At 38.8% G+C, this 21,459-nt stretch overlaps 2 protein-coding genes across 6 annotated transcripts in view; one reads left to right on the top strand and one right to left on the bottom strand.

Annotated features, from left to right (window-relative positions):
• The window catches only part of BEX3 (brain expressed X-linked 3), a 323,487-nt gene that overhangs the window by 204,275 nt on the left and 97,753 nt on the right, over window positions 1-21,459 (top strand). The gene's annotated exons all lie outside the window — the stretch shown is intronic.
• Window positions 8,462-11,671, bottom strand: TCEAL5 (transcription elongation factor A like 5). 4 transcript variants are annotated; one of them, XM_077887445.1, is made up of 3 exons: window positions 11,588-11,671; window positions 10,153-10,220; window positions 8,462-9,363 (listed from the first exon to the last, which is right to left on the bottom strand). In XM_077887445.1, the coding sequence occupies exon 3, from the start codon at window positions 9,334-9,336 to the stop codon at window positions 8,716-8,718; it is 621 nt and encodes a 206-aa protein (XP_077743571.1). In that variant the 5' UTR covers window positions 9,337-9,363; window positions 10,153-10,220; window positions 11,588-11,671; the 3' UTR covers window positions 8,462-8,715. The 4 variants fall into 4 exon arrangements, with proteins under 4 accessions (XP_077743571.1, XP_077743568.1, XP_077743569.1 ...); XM_077887442.1 differs by having other exon boundaries at window positions 11,513-11,667; XM_077887443.1 differs by having other exon boundaries at window positions 8,462-9,358; window positions 11,513-11,667.

Genomic DNA, 21,459 nt, shown 5'->3' with positions numbered 1-21,459 from the left:
AGGCAGATACCCAACCACTGAGCCACCCAGGGGTCCCATATTTCATATATATATAAACTAAATTCCAGTAAGATATAGAAACATCATTCCCATACACTTCTATTCCCACTTATTGCAGTAATATTGTTATACATATTATATCAAAAAATGTTATAAGCCTATCCATTGTTGTCATTATTACTTTACATAACTTTCTGTCTTTTATGGAAGATGCAAAATAAATGGTAGCAAGTATATATTCATAGTATTATGTTAGTCTTCTTATTTATCACTTCTGGTTCTCTTCATTTCTTCAGGGGTATTTTAGTTACCTTAGGGATTCATATCCTTAGCCCAATACAGCTTTGCCTCCATCTATGTCCTTTGTGCTTTTATTGGCAGATACATTTCTGTTCTATATGTTATAGACTCAAACAACATGTTATAAATGTATTGTTTTTAAACAGTTGCTTTTCAAAATCAGTTAAGGGAAGGAAAGGTAAAATATGCATTTGTACTGTGTTTTATAATTACATACTTACCTGTATGTGTGTTTTTATTTTTCATGGATTCAAGTTACTGTCTGGGTTGGGACACCTGCGTAGCTCAGTGGTTGAGCATCTGCCTTCAGCTCAGGGCGTGATCCCGGAGTCCTGGGATTGAGTCCTGCATGGAGCCTGCTTCTCCCTCTGACTCTCTCTCTCTCTTTCTCTCATGAATAAATGAATAAAATCTTAAAAAAAAAAACAAGCAAATTACTGTCTGGGTTATTTACTTTCAGAACTAGAGAACTTTCTTTTGAATTTTTTATAAGGTGAGTACTAGCAACATATTCTTTCATTTTTTTATCTGAATATGTCTTTGTTTTGCCTTCATTTTTGAAAGGTATATTTGATGGATACAGAATTGCTAGTTAACAGTTAATATCCTTGAGCAGTTGGAATATGTTGTCCTCCTTCCTTCTGGCATCCATTGTTTTATAGACAAATTATTGAGACTCTCTTATAAGTTAGGGGTCATTTTTCTCTTGCTGTTTTCAACATTTTCCCCTCGTCTTTGACTTTCAGCCGTTTTTACTATGTTGTGTCTGCCTGTCTCTTGCTTGTATCCTACTTGAAATCCACTGAGCTTCCTGGATATGTAGATGAATATTTTTCATTAAATTTGGGAAGTTTTCAAACATTATTTCTTTGAAATATTTTCTGTTCCTTTTCCCTCTCCATTTTGCTATTCCCATTATGTGTATGGTCAGTGTGATAAATGGTGTTCCATGTTTCTCTGAGATCTGTTCATTTTTCTTTTTTCTCTCTCTTATTTAGATTACATAAAATCTATGAATCTTAGAGTTTACAAATTCATTCTCCTGCTAGCTCAAATCTACTGTTGAGCTCCTGTCATGACTTTTTTATTTCAATCTGTACTTGTCAGAATTTCCACTTGTTTCTTTTTAAAATTCTATCTCTTTTTTTTAAGAATTTTTTTAAAGATTTATTTATTTATTTATGATAGACACACAGAGAGAGAGAGAGAGGCAGAGACACAGGCAGAGGGAGGAGCAGGCTCCATGCTGGGAGCCTGATGCGGGACTTGATCCCGGACTCTAGGATGCCACCCTGGGCCAAAGGCAGGGGCCAAACTGCTGAGCCACCCAAGGATCCCCTAATTCTATCTCTTTATTGATTTTTTCAACTTGATGTAACATTGTCAACATACCTGCCTTTAATTCTTTAATTACAGTTCTTTTTCATTCTTTGGGTATATTTATATTGGCTACTTTGAAGTTTTTGTTAGATTTAACATCTGGTCACTCTCACAGACCTGCTTTGTTGCCTGCTTTGTTCCCCATATATAGGCATACTTTCCTGGTTCTCTTCATGTCTTGAAATTTTTTCAGATAATACATTTTAGCAACTCAGTACTGGTTTTCTTACTCTGGGGTTGTTTGCTTGGTTGTTTAGTGACTGGCTATTTTAGACACATCCATTTCTTCCCTACTATGTGAAACCTCTTGTGTTGCTCCTGTGGGGGCACAGCACTGGGTATGCCCATAGTCACTGTGGGATGAAATTGGTTTTGTCAGTCCTCTTTCCCTTAACACACTAACTATTAAAGCTCCACTAATACCTGTTGTTTGCTCTGTTGTTTTTGAAAATGTGCTGGGTCATAAATTCACCAATTCATGGTATGAAATTTGGGCTTCTTATGAGAGATAATTTTTGGTCATTGTTTGATGTTTTTTTTAACCCCAATAAGACTCTACTTAGCTGTCTCTTTCCCTAAGTCTCTGGTAAACTATCTGCCCTGACATTAAGTTATATCTCTAATCAACTGACCTCCTCTTAATTTCGTTTCACCACAATCTTCATTTTTTTTATTGCTTTAAGCCTTCAACTTCTCTACACTGTGTGACAGTTCCTTTGGAAAGGGACTGGGTTCTCTGTTTCAAAGCCTGACTCTCCCACTGAGGAAAGTCTCTGCTACAAGGCTCTGGAGCTAGGGATGGGCAGAATGGAGCCCCCACCTTTCACCTACACTCACTCAGAACTTGGCCTGAGCAACAGATAATTCAAGGCAGGATGAGAAGTTCTCTCCTGTCTATCCTGGAAAGGTAATGTGACCCTTCAGATGTGAGCTGAGGTGAAGAGACCTGTGCTCTTGGTAGTACCCTTTAGGCATGTAATTTCCATCATGCTGATCTGGGAGCCAGATAGGAAGGAGCAAAGCTTGGTTCAGATATCACAGGTTCTCAGCGTTTTACTGTTTTAGTAGATTTTCTTAAAGAAATATGTTTTTTTTTTTTCATTTGCTGTATGCCCTTATGGCCATTTCCCAAAGAATTTAAATGGTTACTTTTAAAAAATAACTTTCAGGGACACCTGGGTGGCTCAGTGGTTGAGCATCTGCCTTTGGCTCACGTTGTGATCCTGGGGTCCTGGGATTGAGTCCCACATTGGGCTCCTTGCAGGGAACCTGCTTCTCACCCTGCCTCTGTCTCTGCCTCTCTCTGTGTCTCTCATGAATAAATAAAAACTTACCAAAAATAATAACTTCCAGCAATTTCACTGGGGAGTGGATTCTCAGAGTTCCTCACATTACCATGCCAGAAGTAGAACACCAACCAGTTATTTTAAATGCCCTGTTCAATTGTTTTAAGACCTGTAACATATCTGATTCTGGTTCTGATTATTATTTTTTTTTCTTCAGAATGCATAATTTTTGTCTTTCTCATAATTTTTACCTCAGGGACCTTACACATTCATGCTCTCACTCAGTCTTTAGAAATTCATTAGCAATTTCTTCCTAAATTTTCCTACTGGTCTATATGTTGTTTGGGGGTATCTACCCCAGATAAGCAGACGCTTACTTCCCATTTCTCCCTCCATGAATTTTTCTCTCGATATTAGGATAATTCTATGCCCATGAAATCAGTTCTCTGATAGTTTTAAGAAAAAATGCTGTTTTGCAGTTTATCCAATTTTCTTTTCTGTTGTAGTGTGAATGCCATTATTTTCAGCTCTCCATTTGGAGCTGAAATAAAAAATTGTTTTGTTCATTTTACAAATTAAAGAACATTAGATCTAAAGTTCCTTTTGGTTCCCATAAGCAGTACAAACTCATTTGCTCTAGTGGCTTGCAGTGGATAAGGAGTTCGGGCCTATTTTCAGGAACACTTATTTCCTTATTTCAAAAGTTTTTATTTGGTTTGGGAAGATAGTGAGGAAGAAGCAAAGTAGCGATCTCTTCTATTTTTTGTTTCTGAAGATTTTATTTAATTATTTGAGAGAAAGTGACAGAGATAGCAAGATAGGGAGAGAACATGAGGAAACAGGGAGGAGCACAAAGAGGGGAGGAGAGGGAGAAACAGACTCCCCACTGAGCACGGAACCCAAGAAACAGATCTATCCTAGGACCCTGAGATCAGACCTGAGCTGGAGGCAGACCAACTGAGCCACCCAGGTGCCCCAACTATCTCTTATTATATGACTGTCCTTAGCAACATATGTCATTGTCTTTTGACTCAGAGTGACCAGGTGATAGGCTCAATAGTCTCCAGTGAGAAAACTCTTTGTTTTCAGTCACAAAGCTTTGTTTCTTTCTCCCTGTTCTCTTTTCCTTTGGAGTATGAAGAAGAATTTTGTAGGGATGGAAATTAAGCTCCATACCATAGAACTTTAAAGCATTGCTCCCTTTCAGGGCCAGCTACAGTCTGGATTTGACCAGATAATTTGAGTTTGAAGTAGGAAGGTTGAACTCTTCTCTCAGAGTCCAATGGAATAGCCTTCAAAACAATAGGGGTGGGGATTCAATTAGGACAATCACCCAACCAACCAACCTTACTCAGACTCCCAGAAGGACCTTGATTGTGCCTGGGCCTGTTTTGGTGACACTGGTGCAGTACTTCTGATGTTTGAGTCATCCAAGGCCCAAAGTATAGGATACCCCAGGCAAAAGGGACTTAAAAAGACCTGTCATCCTCCAAGTCCAGGAGAAAACAGGTGTTACCACCTGTCTGAATACCTACATCCACTATAGGCATAACCCATGACTTGGTGGCCAAGGCAGTCAGGCTGTGAATTGGCATCAAATGCCTTTTAAAGACATTAATACTGGAAGAACTGGTGCCATTATGAGCGTTGCTCATACATCTGTCATCTGAAGAAGCATTACCGTTATTCTGACTTCTTAAAGGATTAGTTGGTTAATAGAGTGAAGATAAAATTCAAATAATTCTGTTTAGGAAAGCAAACTAGTTAAGGATCATTGCCTTAAAGCCAGATGAACCTAAGTTCCAGTAGAGGCCCTTCCCCTTACCAGTATGTGACCTTGCATAAATCACTTATTCTCATTGAGCCTCAGTTCAGTCACCTATATAGAATGTATAATAACATCTCTCTCAGAATTGCTTGTCAGAATCAAAGAGCTAGAAATATGAGAAAAGTGGGCTGTGAACAGCAGTGATTTATATTACTTCTAGACCACAGTGTGGAAAAATGGGTGTGAGATCTCCATGTACTCTTTTCCTCTGTTGCAGTGGTATCATGGTTAGTCTGCATCTATGGGAAACTAGGGAAAGCAGAACCTCACTATCCCCAACTCTCACCAAGTTTGAGAAATTAACCTTTGTTGTGTTAAGCCACTGATCTTTTGGGGTTGGTAGCTAGCCTAGCATAAGCTTAGCCTAAGCTTAGCCTAACCTGACAAATCCGCAAATGATTCTCAGAATTAAGCAACAGAATCACTGGAATGCCTGTTAAAATACATATTGGATATGATAAAGCTATACTGGGAGGCAGGCGATAGATATGGGGATTGTGATGGTAAGATAGAACTACTCTGTTGTCACATCAGAATGCCATGGATAATGACTAAAGTTAACAAGTCAGGAAATAGCAATTACAAGTCATACATCTGATAAGAGACTTGTGTCACAATAAACAAAGAACTCTTACAACTTGACAATAAAAAGACAATCAACCCATTTTAAAATGGGTAAAGGATTTAAATAGACATTTTGCCAAAGACGATATACAAATGATCAATAAACACATGAAAAGATGCTCAACGTCATTAGCCGTTAGCAAATCAAAACCACAATGGGATTCTATTTTATACGGAGTAAGATGGCTAAAATAAAAAATACAGGCAATGACAAGTGTTAGCAAGGATGTGGAGAAATTGGAATGCTTGTACACTGTGGATGGGACTGTCAAATGCCATAGTTGTTTTGGAAAGTGGTTTGGCAGTTCCTCAAAAAGTTAAGAATAGTGCTACCACATGATAGCAATTCCACCCCTAGGTATAGTCCCAAAGAAATAAAACACATATTTAAATGCAAAAAGTTAACTCTGATGTACATTATATATGAAAGTTGTTAAGAGTAAATCCTAATAGTTCTCCTCACAAAGAGAATTTTTTTTTTTTTGCTTTTTCTTTTTATCGTATCTATATGAGATGGTGGGCATTAACTACATTTATTGTGGTAATTATTTTACAACATATGTGCAATATATATGATATGTATATAAATCCATATACTATACCCCTTAAACTTACATAGTAATATATGTAAATTATATTTCAATAAAACTGGAAAAATATTTTAACTTTAAAAAACAAAAAAGTGAAAAAAAGTATTTTTGCTTTTTCCAGCAGACATGAATAACTGTATCAAATACTATACACCTGTGCTTACCTTAAAACAGAAAAAACTCAAGTACATATAAATTTAGAGTACCTGTTCATAAAAGGGATCAAAGCATACAAATAAAGTTAAAGCGACTTTGGATATTATCATTAACATGCACTAAAGTTATCTACATAAAAAGCTAAGGCAGAACCATCATTTCTGTATGTATAAGTATTATATTTTGTCTTTTCAATAAAGTTTATTTTATTTTTAAAAGATATTTATTTATTAGAAACACAGAGAGAGAGAGGCAGAGAAATAGGCAGAGGGAGAAGCAGGCTCCATGCAGGGAGCCTGATGTGGGACTCGATCCCAGGACTCCAGGATCACGCCCTGGGTGAAGGCAGGCACCAAACTGCTGAGCCACCCAGAGATCCTCTCAATAAAGTTTATTTTAAAAGGCAAAAAAAAAAATCCATGTACACAAAGTTTTAGTACTGATACACACTACAATGTGGATGAACCTTGAAAACCTTATGCTACATGAAAGGATGTATATTGTATGATTCCATATATATATGAAATGTTTAGAATATACAAATCTATAGAGACAAAGTAGATCAGCATTTGCCAGGTGCTAGGGGTAGAGAATGGGAACCCTATTATATGCTAATGGGTATGAGATTTCTTTTTGGGGTGACAGAAATATCCTGGAACTAGATAATGATGAGAGATTCAGAACTCTGTTAATATACCAAAAACTACTAAATTGTACACTTTAAAAGGGTGAGTTTTGTGATATGTAAATTACATCTTAATGAAGCTGTTTAAAAAAAGAAATCACAGCATAAGCATATTTCAGCAATATGGAGGCAAATACTAGAAGAAACCAAAAATGTTTATGGTACTTGCCTCTGGAGGATGAAAATATGGAAAGGCAAGGCAGATTGAAGTTTTTAATAATAAATTATTTTGCACTATTGGATTTTAAAATTTGGTATCCATTTGATAAAAATAAAAATGAACTAAAACCAAGGACACACACACACACACACACACACACACACATTGTGAAGACCAGTCAAAAGAGATTCTGATATATTGGATCTGAAATGGGAACCAGGATTCTGAATTTTTGACAAAGTAGCTACGTGATTTTTAATGCAGATGGTCTGTTGGCAGCTAGCAAACTTTAAGAAAAACTACTGTATCCAATGTTAAAATCATTAGCAATGAATTGTGATATAATCTCTCTCCTAGTCTGTTTCTTTTGGAGTGGCAAGCTTCAGTTGCTAAATAATGAAATTATGTGCTCAGGGCTACATATTCAATCAGGGACAGAACTGGACCAAGAATTGAAGTCTTCTGACTTGATAATTAATATATATATTTTAAAACCTCTATTATATGTTGTGAGTACCAAAATCAATAAGATAAATTGTTTGCTTTGAAAACGGCAAGTCTAATGGGGTAATTATGTCTGAAAAATATATTACTTAAAATTTTACAAAGCATTTTTCCACATTTCATGTCAAGATTAATAAAACTACAGTATGAGAGGAGGGATCTTCTCCAGTTCAGCAGGGAACATAGAGGGGATTCAACTCAGCAGAGACTCTAGGGAAATCAATAGGGTTTTGTTACCTTGAGGATTCCAGCCCACTAGCAGCAGTGGGGCCCTTAGGGGGGTGCAGGACCCATGAGAAGACGCACAGTGCACATCAGACACAGTATTACTCCAAGTAAAGTGGCACCCACCTCTTAGCTTCCAGGACTTATTCCTGGACACAAGTGAGACTTCCTTCAGCCCTCCCCCAAACATCTGACAGAATTCTGGTTCTGCTAGTGCAGGTCAGAGGGTAGAAGTCAGCCCAATGCAGTTTATATACTCAGAACCTCATCTGATCTTCTCCATAGCCCTGGAAGAGAAGTTTTATCCCCATTTCACAGGTGATAAGATTGTTGGTTACAGTAATGGATCTGTAATAACTGCCAGGTTGATTCCTCCAGCTCCGAGTCCCAGAGGTAATATGAGTTTTACACATCATTCCACATTCTGACAAAAGGAATTTTGAGTGTCTCCACTATACAGTTCAGCCTTAATAAACTTACTGAACTGTTATTTTGATTGCGTGTTATGTATCTTCCCACATTTACAATCTTTTGTTATTTACTTTTTTGACAAAAGTAATGTTTTTTAAGGAAAAAAGCAGAAGATAGAAGATAATCTCTTCCACTGCCACTACACAGAGAAAACCACTATTTCTCTTTTGACCTACTCAGTTTCATAGTTTTCTCTACTTGTGGATGTATCATGTAACTATATATTTTTCAAAAATGGGCTGATGCTGTAGATGCAGTTCAAAAAACTGTTTTTTTATTAATATTTTTACAATGTACCATGAACATTTCTTCCATGCACATGGGTGAAAGTTCCCTACTGAAAGACAGAGTGTCAAAGTTGGGTCAAAAGGCTGCTGGTAACTGAGAGTGACACCTAAAGCAATGTATCAGCATAAGGTTAAAGCACATAGCCTGGCAAATGCCTGCCAGGGAAAGCGAGTTGGCAATATTCCCATCAGAGAAATCAGAATTAAAGGCCAAAGGCATTAAACATATGGAACATCTTCTAAGTCCTTCTGGCCCCTCCCTCCGCCCCTCACCCCCCTGACACCTCGTTGTCCCCTTGGGGCAAACGGATCCTGTACATCTCTTGGCATCCAATGAAAACCACCCATTTTCTGTTTTTTCCTTAACTCTTCCTGAGCCCTTGAAATATCTCCACATTCTCTCATCATCTCCTCACTGCCCAAGTGCTTTTCCTGTAAGTCCTCCTGATAGTCCTTGGGGGAATCATCCGTCCCCCTGTCTGTTTTTCTTTTTGCTTTCCTGGGAACGTAATCTTCAGCTGGGCGCTTTTCAGCAGCCCGTGGCTCACCCTCAGGCTTTGCCTGGGATTCTGGCTTGCCCTCATCTTGTGGTTTTCCCTCATCATTGGACTTGCCCTGCTTTTCTTGTTTTCCATCATCTTCTGGTTGTCCCTCATCATCTGGCTGTCCCTTATTCTGGAGCTTTCCCTCATGCCCTGGCTTCTCCTCTACTTCCAGCTTTTCTTCCTCATCTAATTTTCCTTCATCTTCTGTATCTACTTCATCTTCTGGCTGTCCCTCGATTTCCAGCTTTCCTTCGTTTTCTGGCTTCCGTTCATTTTCTTTGTAGACCTTTTCCATGTTGAGATTCTCCCTCCTTTGCCTGTCCTAGGACACAAAAAAGGAGGACTTAGATTGGGGAAAACAGCTTCTGAAAATAATTGCGTTTATGATTTAGGGTTTTCCTCACCTTATCTCAAATTACAAGTACATTCTTACCCATACATTTTTTTTTCCTTTCCTTCTCGCTTCACACGTATTTACATGATGCAACTTTACAGAAACATCCACATGTGCTTCTTTCTTACACTTAAAACTTAGTCTCAACTTACACTGACCTTCAGTAATCCTGGGCCAGTTTCTTTTTTCCCTTGCCTGCAGTTGTGAGACTTCTAAAACTGCAGACAAAACAGAATAATGGCCACTTCTCAGATTTCAGGGCTACTCTATTATCTTCAAGAGGTTTCACAGATGCCACACCTCCTGTCTCTTACTCCCTTGTTCTCCCCTCTGTCATCTCCAGCCATAAAATACCATGTTTCTTCCCTTAGAATCCTGACAGAGGCCATGTATTCTGAGACTGTAGTAGGGTGGCCGGGAGGAGAGTTGGCAGGTAGTAGCGTCTTCAACTTCTTTTTTTTTTTTAATGTTTTATTTATTTATTTATTTATGAGAGACATAGAGAGAAAGAGAGAGAGGCAGAGACACAAGCAGAGGGAGAAGCAGGCTCCATGCAGGGAACCCGATGTGGGACTCGATCCTGGGTCTCCAGGATCAGGCCCTGGGCTGAAGGCAGTGCTAAACCGCTGAGACACCTGGGCTGCCCCTCAACTTCTGCCCAAGCTTAAGTCACTCCTATTCTCAGAGGTCCTGGGACAGTTACGCCCTCCCACTGACCTGTACTGATCCTGCAGGTCTTTCCTCTTCTTGTCTGGGTTGGTGCCCACAACCACAGACCAGAAGACCTGTAGAGAGATGGGAGACAGTGGGTGAATAGAGGGTTGAGAAGTGAATGACTGGCAAGTGGGACACTGATTCTTTCACACTATAGTTGTCAAAACTTTCCCAAATCCTGCCACTCTCTTGCCCTTTCCCTAGCTTCTCTGATCCTCCTCTACAGCTCCTCCCTAACAGTCTCCATTCTACTACTGGGCAATGGCAGAGAAAGTTTATTTCCAAAGGGTTTCTTTGTTTCTGAATCCTCTCTCAAATTTCTATCTCACTTGTTCTTGCACTAAAATGAGTGAAGTTTTGAAGTTCATTCAGCATAATGATGTTCAGAAGGCAGATCCTGCTGTACTCCCTTATCTGCCGTCCAAACCTCCCACTCTAGGGTGCCCAGATAACACAAACCACATCACTTCTCTGAAAATGGTGACCGGAGAGTCAGGGGGCAGAGCAAAAATGTCCAGAGCATTCGTGACACCCCTTGCCTCTTTACATACACAGATATACCACGTTTTTCTACAATGCAAGAGATAAATTATTTCCAAATTCAGTAAAAATTTGGGCTCATGCTATCTCCTCTCAGCCCTCCCTAGTTTAGAAGCCACTCCTCCGCAAAAGGGAGCTGGTCTCCAGACCGAACCTCTGTCCCCCTCCTTTACAGCACCTCCTCCCCTTCTCCCCACCGACATGCAGCCCACCGTTTCCGGCTCCAAAATGGACGGAAGGTGAAGAAGAGATGCAGGGAACGAAGGCCCTTCCCACCTCGGGCTCACAGGCTATGCCCTCTCCCGCTGCCCTGCAGAGATCAGGCCATTTCTTCGCTATCGCCATCCCCCTCTCCCGGCCCTCTCCGTCAGACGAAACTCCATAGCCTCCCTCCTAGGAAATCCCAACGGGTACCCATTCTCAACCCCTGGTCCCTCTCCATCTCCTCCCGCCAAGCTCTCCGTTTCTTGCACCAAACCTATGGCCACTGGGGAAGAACGGGGTAGTAAGAATCCAGTCCTGTACCCACTCTGGTCTTTGCCCTCTGCTACTATCCCCACCCTTCACCCCAAGGGTCCGCAGGTGCCTGTGGACTTGTAGCCATTCCAGAGAGATTCCTCCTTCTCCTCGGATTTCTTTCTGCCGTAAACCCACACTGATCCACGGAAATGAGAGACGGTACCCAGACCTCTCCCCAACACTCATACAATTTCCTGCGCCAAAATGAATGGAGGTGGGAGGGGGTGGCATCTGGAAAGCAGCCTCTACCAGTTACCACTCTTGTCCCAGCACCCACCCCGCTTCTCCTCCATCTCCTACTGACCTGCAGGGCTATCCACCAGCTGCCCCTTCGGCTCTTAGTCCGAAATCTTTCTCTACGGAAACAGGGAGCTGGTACCTGGAGGAGAGGGACTTCTGCACACGTCGGCTTCTGATCACGTGAAGGAAACGTCACCAGTGGGCTCGGGTCCTTAGTTCCCCTCCCACCAGCAGAATGTGCGTCAGGAGCCAGCCCACTTTTTCCCTTCCCTAGCCCCTTTCCACCGCCTCGCCGCGCTGTAGTCCCCTCCTCTCACCGCTGGACGCCCTGTCACTCAATTTGGTCTTTACTAATCCCAAAGGTCAAACGTGGCCCCTTCTTCCTGTGATATGTGTTTGTTCTCTCTTATCTGGGAAGGGCTACATCTCCCAAGGCAACCGGCCATTGGTACGTCGCCAAGGAATTTTTTTCTTTCTCTCCTTTGATTTCAAAGCACCTACCCCTCATTCCACTTCTCCGCTCAGCCACTGATGTTCATTTCTCTTCTTCTCCAGACCTTCATAAAATAGGTACGTGGAGGATTGCCAGGCAGGGAAGTATATAGTTGAATGAGGATTTTATTTTCTTCTAAGTAGTTTTTTCCAGTTTTATTTAACTGACTCCTATCAGGTTGGGTTATTCTTATAAGCAAAAAATTAAATACAGCTATTTTCATTTGGGGCAAAGAATGTGTTTAAGATAGAAAAAAAATCAAACAAGATTACAAAATTAAGTTCATTGCATTAATTATTACTACATGGAAAATGGATTCAATTAGCTACACACAAAATATTTTTCTTAATTTTCATAAATAGGTAGTTCTGTCATGTTCTACTAAAAATGCATGTAATTATTGTGCCCAAACAATCACTGAGTATTAAGTAGACTTTCTGGAATCTCCAGAAAGACACAATATCAGTCTTGAAAATATGGCCTATGGCTATTTTTTTCCCCTATGGCTATTTTCATTCAGAGATTTAGCTGTTGTGCAAAGGCAGCTGAGGATTTGAGGGATGCAGACATGGTCTGATTTTTCCTGTCTTTTCAAGAGGGGAGGAATATGCAATTTTCAGACTCCTCAACCTTCCAGAGCCTCTCACCCTTTACATTCAGGCACCTGACTGTTGCTCACTCCAAAACATTCATGGAGAGATGACCAAGGTGGTGACCTGAGTAAAATGTCTTTGGCTCCTTCCCTCCCTTCCCCAAATTCCCACAGAGGTAAGTCAACCCCAGCAGAGATGGAATGCTGTCTTGACAACTGGAAATCAGAACAAATCCCTTCCAGATCCCTGTAGTAGAGGGTTTCCATGAAGCCTAGAAAAGTGATTGCTGAGAAGAGAGCCTCCATGATTCGCTGCTCTCTGCCTCAATTCACAGTGTTCAGGGAAGCTTCTTTGACCCTGTGTGCTACCTACCACTTGACTTAGGAGGTGCACCCTGATGGGTTTCTCAACTTCAGTATTTTCACCTCCAGGGCACCTAAGGAGGAGCTTAGCCATCCTGCAGGGCTGCTGCCTTCCAGTCCATGCCCACCCTTGTCCTTTCTGAGTCAGATTTGTTTCAATGTCTAAGGAAGTCTGATATGCTGACTGTACAGATTGACCTAGACCAGGTGTTCTCAATTGAGGAAGTCTGTGGACCACCTGAAATGATATGCAAGGCTGCATATTTTAGAAGATAGTAGAGTATGTACACTTATGAAAAGAACTGTACCCTAGGAACCTGAGAAACTATGATACATGAGCAGATTGACATCATGAAGAAGCAGAAGCTATAGGTAAAAACAGAGGAGATGGAGAAGAAGCTACTTGGTAGTGAGACAGAAAAAGGAAGAAACAAATAGCAGGTGAGCTATGTTAAAGGGAGAGCACTTACTCCTTGCATTCCAGCATTCTTAACTAGAGAAACCTCTGAATCCCTTGGAATTATATTCAAAATTATGTGCATGTGTGTGTGACTGGGCGAGAGATGTATATTTTTGCTGGGTGTGTGCATTTGCTTAGGATAGGATCCATCAGTATCACTGGATGCTGAGAGGGATATGCAATATAAAAAATGTGAAGGCCAATTGGCCTAAAGAATATACTTATATATATCTTTTTACAAATGAGACTATATTTTTAGGAAAAATTAACAGAACATAAAATTAGCCATTTTAAAGTACACATGCAGTGACGTATAGTACATTCACAATGTTGTGAAACCATTTCCTCTATATAGTTCCAAAATACTTTCATTAACTCTGAAGGAGACCCCCATACCCATTAAGCAGTCACTCCCAATTTTTCCCCTCCTCCCCTCCCCTAGCAATGACTAATTTGCTGTCTCCATGGAATTACGCATTTTGGATATTTCATATAAATGGAATCATGCAGTATGTGACCTTTTATGTCTGGCTTCTTTGCATAATGTTTTCAAGGTTCATTTATATTATAGCATGTACAGTATTTCATTCCTTTTTATGGCTGAATAGTATTTCATTATATTCCCATATTGTATTTTATTTATCCATTCAAACATTGGTGGATATTTGAGTTGTTTCTACATTTCAACCGTTGTAAATGCTGCCTTAAGCACTTCTGTATAAGTTTTTGCATGGATGTATGTTTTTATTTCTCTTGGGCATATATCTAAGAATGGAATTGCTAGGTCATATGGTAATTCTATGTATAACTTTTTGAGGAAATACCACACTATTCCACTGCAACATTTTGCACTCCTACTAGCAATGCATGAAGATTCCAATTGCTCCACATTCTCAAAAACAATTATTAATTGTTAATTTTTAAAATTTTTGCATTTTCCTAATGACTAATGATATTGAGCATCGTTTCATATATTTATTGGATATTTATATATCTTCTTTGGAAAAATATCTATTCAAGACCTTTGCCCATTTGGGATCCCTGGGTGGCGCAGCGGTTTGGCGCCTGCCTTTGGCCCAGGGCACGATCCTGGAGACCCAGGATCGAGTCCCACGTCGGGCTCCTGGTGCACGGAGCCTGCTTCTCCCTCTGCCTCTCTCTCTCTCTCTGTGACTATCATAAATAAATAAAAATTAAAAAAAGACCTTTGCCCATTTTTAATACTGAGTTGTTTGTCATTTTCATGTTGAATTGTAAGAGTTCTTCATATATTCTGGATACAAACCTATTCCAGATATATAATTTGCAAATATTTTCTTCCATTTTGTTTCTTCCTTTGCCTTTTTCTTTTTTTAAAATTTTATTTATTTATTCATAAGAGACACACACAGAGAGAGAGAGGCAGAGATGGAGGCAGAGGGATAAGCAGGCTTCATGCAGGGAGCCCAATGTGGGACTCGATCCTGGAACCGCGGGATCACAACCAGAGCTGAAGGCAGATGCTCAACCACTAAGCCACTCAGGCATCCTGCCTTTTTACTTTCTTGGTAGTGTATTTTTATTCACAGAAGTTTTTAATTTTTATGAAGTCCTATGTGTATATTTTTCTTTTTGTTGTCCTTGCTTTTGGTGTCATATCTGTAAGTCCATTACCAAATCCAAGGACATGAAGATTTACCCCTTTGTTTTCCTTTAAGAGTTTTAAAGTTTTGACTCAAATATGTAGGTATTTGATAATTTTGAGTTAATTTTTACATATGGTATGACTTAATCTTTGTAAATGGCTTTGTAAGATTTAAAGGTTCTTTTGATGGCAGAACACAACACACTGTCACAAAGATAGAAGGCAGAACTCTTTGTTACTTATAGCTACAAAGGAGTGAAGGTTGCAAGGAAGAGTCACATAGGGTTAAGCCTGGATAACAGGAACATACACCACTGTATAAGTTTAAGATATATAGCATGATGGTTTGATATACATATATTGTGAAATGATTACTACAGTAAGTTTAGTTAAGATTCATCATCTCATATAGACACAATAAAAGGAAAAGAAAGTCATTTCACCTTGTGATGAGAACTCTTAGGACCTACTCTCTTAACAAATTTCCTATAAATCATACAGAAGTGTTAACTATGGCCATTATGTGTTACATTACATCCCCATGACTTATTTATTTTATAACTGGAATTTGTGCCTTTTGGCCACTTTTCTCCCATACCTCCACCCCCCACCTCTGGTAACCACAAATCTGATCTCTTTTTCTGAGTTTGGTGGATTTAATGTATGTCCTCAGTGTTTTATAGTTTTCAGTGTGCAGGTCTTGATTATCTTTTGTCAGATTTATCCCTAAGTATTTCATATTTCTGATGCTATTGTAAATGATGTTGTTTTAAATTTTAACCTGCAGTTCATTGCTTGTAGAGGACTGAATAATTTCCTCCAATATTCATGTCCACCCAGCACTTCAAAATGTGACCTTATTTGTAAATAGGGTCTTTGCAGATATAATTAAGAACTGAGATATAGGATGATACCTGGCTGGCTTAGTTGGTAGAGCATGCAACTCTTGATTTCAGGGTTGTGAGTTTGAGTCTCATGTTGGGTGTGCAGATTACTTAAAAATAAAATATTTTTAAAGAAGGAGAATTGAAAGAGATCATATTGGCTTAGGTAGGCCCTAAATCCAATGGATGTATCCTTAGAAAAGACAAAGAACATATAGACACACAGAAGAGAAGCAGAAATTGGAGTTATGCTATCAAAAGCTAAAGAATGCCTTGGGCCACTAGAAGCTGGAAGAAGTAAGGAAGTACACTTATGTACTAACATTAGTACACTTATGTACTAAACATTTTACCAAATGTTTATTCATTAGCCACTGAATTGATAATATGTTTTTTCTCTTTTTGTTAATGTGGTGAATTACAATGATTTTCAAATATTAACACTCTTTGAATTCTTGGGATAAACCTTACCTGGTCATTGTATATTTTATCTTGTATATATAATCGGATTCTATTTTTACTAAAGTTTTATTAAGAATTTTTGCACATATGTTCATAAAGGAGATTAGTTTGTTGTTATATTTCCTTGTAATATAATTGTCTCGTTAGTTATCTGGGTAATTCTAGCCTCATAGGGTGAGTTGGGAGCTATTCCTTCCTCTTTAATTTTCTGAAAGATTTTGCATAGAATTGGTATTATGTAATTTTTAAATGTTTGGTAGAATTACCAGTTAAGCCACCTTGACTTAGAGTTTTCTTTGGAGGAAGTGTTTTATTTTTTATTTTTTTTAATTTTTATTTATTTATGATAGTCACACAGAGAGAGAGAGAGAGAGAGAGGCAGAGACATAGGCAGAGGGAGAAGCAGGCTCCATGCACCGGGAGCGCGACGTGGGATTCGATCCAGGGTCTCCAGGATCGCGCCCTGGGCCAAAGGCAGGCGCCAAACCGCTGCGCCACCCAGGGATCCCTGGAGGAAGTGTTTTAAATAAAATTTCCATTTCTTTTCATGGGAAGCATAGATTAATGTATAGAATTATCAAATCACTATGTTGTACACCTGAAACTAATATAACATTAGAGATCAAATATACATTAAGTAAAAAAACTTTAAAATTTCTATGTATTTAATAGCTGTAGAGCTTTCTTCTATTCTAATACATATGTTCAGTGCTATAAATTTATGCCTGATTGGTCCTTTTGTCATATTTCACAAATTATCATATGTTGAGTTTTCATTTTCATTCAGCTCAAAGTGTCTTATAATTTCTACTTTGATTTCTTCCTTTGGTTATTTAGACATGTATTGTTTGATGTTAATATAAATATTTGGGATTTTCCAGATATTTTTCTGTTATTAGTTTCTTATTTAATTCCACTGTCCTCAGAAGGCATACATTTTATGATTCAAATTCTCTTAACATTACTGAGACTTATTTTATGGCCCTGATTATGGACTATCTTGGAAAACATTCTATGCATAAATGAAACAAATACACATTCTCCTGTTGTTGGTTGCAAGTTCTACCATTGGTCAACTAGATAAGTTGGTTCATAGTGTTCAAGTCATAGATGTACTTGCTGATTGTCTACTTGTTCTATCAATTTTTTAGGGAAGACGTTAAAATCTCTGACTGTAATTGTGGATTTGTCTGTTTCTCCTTGAAGTTCTATCAGTTTTTGCTTCATGTATTTTATTTATTTATTTATTTTTTCCACTTTGGGTTTTTTATTTTTATTTTATTTTATTTATTTATTTATTTTTGCTTCATGTATTTTAAAGCACTGTAATATGTGAATGTTTAGAATTGTCATGTCCTCTTGACAAACTTACCACTTAAAATTAACTTACCACTTTCTATAACTGTAATATCTTTGGTATTATTCTTTGCTCTGAAATTTATTGTATTTGATACAAATATAGACACTCAAGCTTTGATTTATGTTAAGATTGTTCATCTTGGGGCACCTGGATGGCTCAGTGGTTGAATGTCTGACTTTGGCTCAGGTAGTGATCTTGGGGTCCTGGGATTGAGTCCTGCTTCAGGGAGCCTGCTTCTCCCTCTGCGTTTGTCTCTGCCTCTCTCTGTGTGTCTCTCCTGAATAAATAAAATCTTAAAAAAAGACTGTCCATCTTTTTCCATTCCTTTACTTGTAATCAGTTAGTATCTTTAAATTTAAAATAAGGTGTTTAGGGATCCCTGGGTGGTGCAGCGGTTTGGCACCTGCCTTTGGCCCAGGGCGCGATCCTGGAGACCCGGGATCGAATCCCACGTCAGGCTCCCGGCATGGAGCCTGCTTCTCCCTCTGCCTGTGTCTCTGCCCCTCTCTCTCTGTGTGACTATCATAAATAAATAAAAATTAAAAATAAAATAAAATAAGGTGTTTATAGGCAGCATATATTTTCCTTCCTTTTCTATATAATCTGACAATCTCTTCTTTATAATTTTTTTAATTTATTTTTTATTGGTGTTCAATTTACTAACATACAGAATAACCCCCAGTGCCCGTCACCCATTCACTCCCACCCCCCGCCCTCCTCCCCTTCTACCACCCCTGGTACGTTTCCCAGAGTTAGCAGTCTTTACGTTCTGTCTCCCTTTCTGATATTTCCCACACATTTCTTCTCCCTTCCCTTATATTCCCTTTCACTATTATTTATATTCCCCAAATGAATGAGAACATATAATGTTTGTCCTTCTCCGACTGACTTACTTCTTCTTTATAATTAAGGTATTTATATCATTTACATTAATGTGATTATTGATACTGATATGTTTGGGTTTAAATCAACCTTCTTGTTATTTGTTTCCATGTGTCCCATCTGCTCTTTTTTCTTTTTCCTATAACATTTTTGATTGACTATTTTGAAGATTCCATTTTATTTCATATCTTGGTTCATCAGCTACAACTTTTTTCATGATTAAGTTTTATAATATACATTTTTTAACATTTCAGAATCTACCTTCAAGCGATATTAATGTGTAGAATAAGAACTTCAAAATGCTGTACTTTCATTTCCCTCTCCGGATCTTTGTGCTATGATTAACATACATTTTACTTCTACGTATATTACAAATCCTACAATACACAGCAAGCTTGGGGCAATCAGAATGCTCATATTATTTGTTTCTACTTTATTGTTTTTAAGATTTTATTTAATTATTTGAGAGAGAGAGAGAGCACAGAGGGAGAGGGAGAGAGACAAGCAGACTCCCCTCTGAGCAGGGACACCAATGTGGGACTTGATCCCAGGACCCTGGAATCATGACCTGAGCCAAAGGCAGACGCTTTACCAACCGAGCCCCTCAGGCGCCCCTGTTTGTACATTCTCAAGGAACTTTCCCCTCCACTGCCTAATGTTAAATAACTCAAAATTGATGTTTCATGTATTTTGTCCAGGTTTTAGTTGTTTCAGTTAGGAAGATAAATCCAGACCCTGTTATTCCATTTTCATTTGAAGCATAAATGTAGCTTGGTGTTTTAAATAATAATTAATCATGATGGTTTTATTTCACCTCTAACCAAAGTTTCGTTTGCTCTCTGGACTTCCTGGAAAAGAGTCCAGGGTCTGTGTATTCTCCCTGCTCTGCCTCTGACTACAAAGTTCAAATTGCACTGCTTTCTTTGGCCACAAGGTGGCTCTTAAATTTATTTTCTGAATTTCCTTCAATTGACTTGATTTTTAAATTTTAGAAAAAATAAAGTAATATTTTTATTCAAAACTCATGAGACATTATCTGCATAATTATCTTAATTTTGTTAGAAATACAGAAGGATTCAAAGATGTGCATACTTATCATTTGCTGAATACCAGTAAATCCATACTTACTGTGCTGAGTTTTTCATTCACCAAGTATCTACTAGATGTACATGATGTACTAAACCTTCAGTGGCCCAATGCATGTCAACATCTAAAACTTCTTTTTTATACATCCTTTTTTTAAAGGATTTTATTTATTTATTCATGATAGACACACGTGGGGCAGGGGGTAGGCAGAGACACAGGCAGAGGGAAAAGCAGGCTCCATGCAGGAAGCCTGATGCGGGACTCAATCCCGTGACTCCAGAAGGCAGGTGCTAAACTGTGAGCCACCCAGGGATCTTTATTTTTTTTTTGAGAACCAAGGCACAATACCTAATCTCACTGCCTTCTCTTTGCTAAAACTTGTAGGCATTTATGGGGAGAATTTGTGCACCCTTTTGTGGACAATGATCACTCTTTGGGAGAAAAGGAGGCTCACAACGTAACATATAGAAATGATGTAAATAGGCAATTGCAGTCAGAAACTTAACTATGGCTATTCCCCTGGAAGGAACCTCATGCCCTGTTCCTTAACTGGCTTTTGCTCCCTTTCAACTGTATGTTGTCTGAACATTTTATCTGGAGCCTGGCTATTAACATACTACTTGCTCAGATGCCCCTTCAGATCCAAACACTATTAAGAACCAAGGGAAGCTAGTTAATAGCAGTCTCTATTTCTCTCTCTCCAGAAACTAGGATCCTAAACCGATCCTTCTCTGAGGTTAACAAGGCAACTTTGATCTGCCTTACATGGAAAAGATATACATTTTTCTGGGCATATGCATGCCTAAACTTCTATTACAATATGCTATGAGTTCACATGTGAGTTTCCAGTTTTTCTTCAAGAAGGAACTGCTGAATATTGTTAGGCCAATGAAGCCACAATGCTTCTGTTTTCCAGGAAAGCTGATGCTAATGTTGACAATCAAGTGTAGGAAGTATGGTAGGGCATACGTTTCTCTCTTCATCAGTCTTCCCGCCTTTTCAACTCTAGCCTTCATCTTTATAAACTTCCATCCTGCATGAACGTGCCTTGCGTTTCAAGCACCTGGAGGAGGGAGGGCTTTGGAATTGCTTAGGCATCTGATTCGTGACGTCTGGTTTTGCTGAGTTATATGATGTTTTCACCTGCCTATCCATTTTTCCCTTTGGTTTCATAACTGCTATTGTGATGTTATATTCCAGAGCAGGGTTTGGCAAACTTTTCTATTAGGGTCGGATAATAAATATGTAGGCTTTGCAGGTAGGCCATACTGTTTTTTTCACAACTAAACTCTGCTATTGTAGTGCATAAACAGCCACAGACAATATGTGAATTCCTACGTATGGTTATATTCCAATAAAACCTTATTTATGGACAGCAAAAATTGGTTTTCAAATAATTTTTATATGTCAAAAAATATTCTTGATTTTTTTAACCATTTAAAAACGTGAAACTTAATCTTAGCTCATTTGCCACAAAACTAAGCAATAGGCCAAATTTGGCTCATGGGCTGTGGTTTGCCAACTTCTGTTTTAGGATCTTAACTTCTCAGGCACTTGGGCAGGTCAGTCAGTTTAGTGTTTGCCTTTGGCTCAGGTCATGATCCTAGGGTCCTGGGATCAACTCTGCTCTGTAGGGAGTCAGTTTCTCCCTCTCCGTCTGCCCCTCCCCCTAACTTGCGCTCTATCTCTCAAATAAATACATAAATCTTAAAAAAAAATTCTAACTTCTCAGTTTATTTCCACACAAGACTGTCTTCATACATAGTATATATCTCATCTACATAACACACTTCAAAGCAATTTCA

This window comes from Canis aureus, chromosome X (genome assembly GCF_053574225.1).
Source record: "Canis aureus isolate CA01 chromosome X, VMU_Caureus_v.1.0, whole genome shotgun sequence".
Lineage (NCBI taxonomy): Eukaryota > Metazoa > Chordata > Mammalia > Carnivora > Canidae > Canis > Canis aureus.
This window is presented reverse-complemented; position numbering and strand designations above follow the sequence as displayed.

Coding starts and splice junctions, on each gene's coding strand:
- TCEAL5 (XM_077887445.1), bottom strand. CDS start 9,336: ATGGAAAAGGTCTACAAAGAAAATGAACGGAAGCCAGAAAACGAAGGA.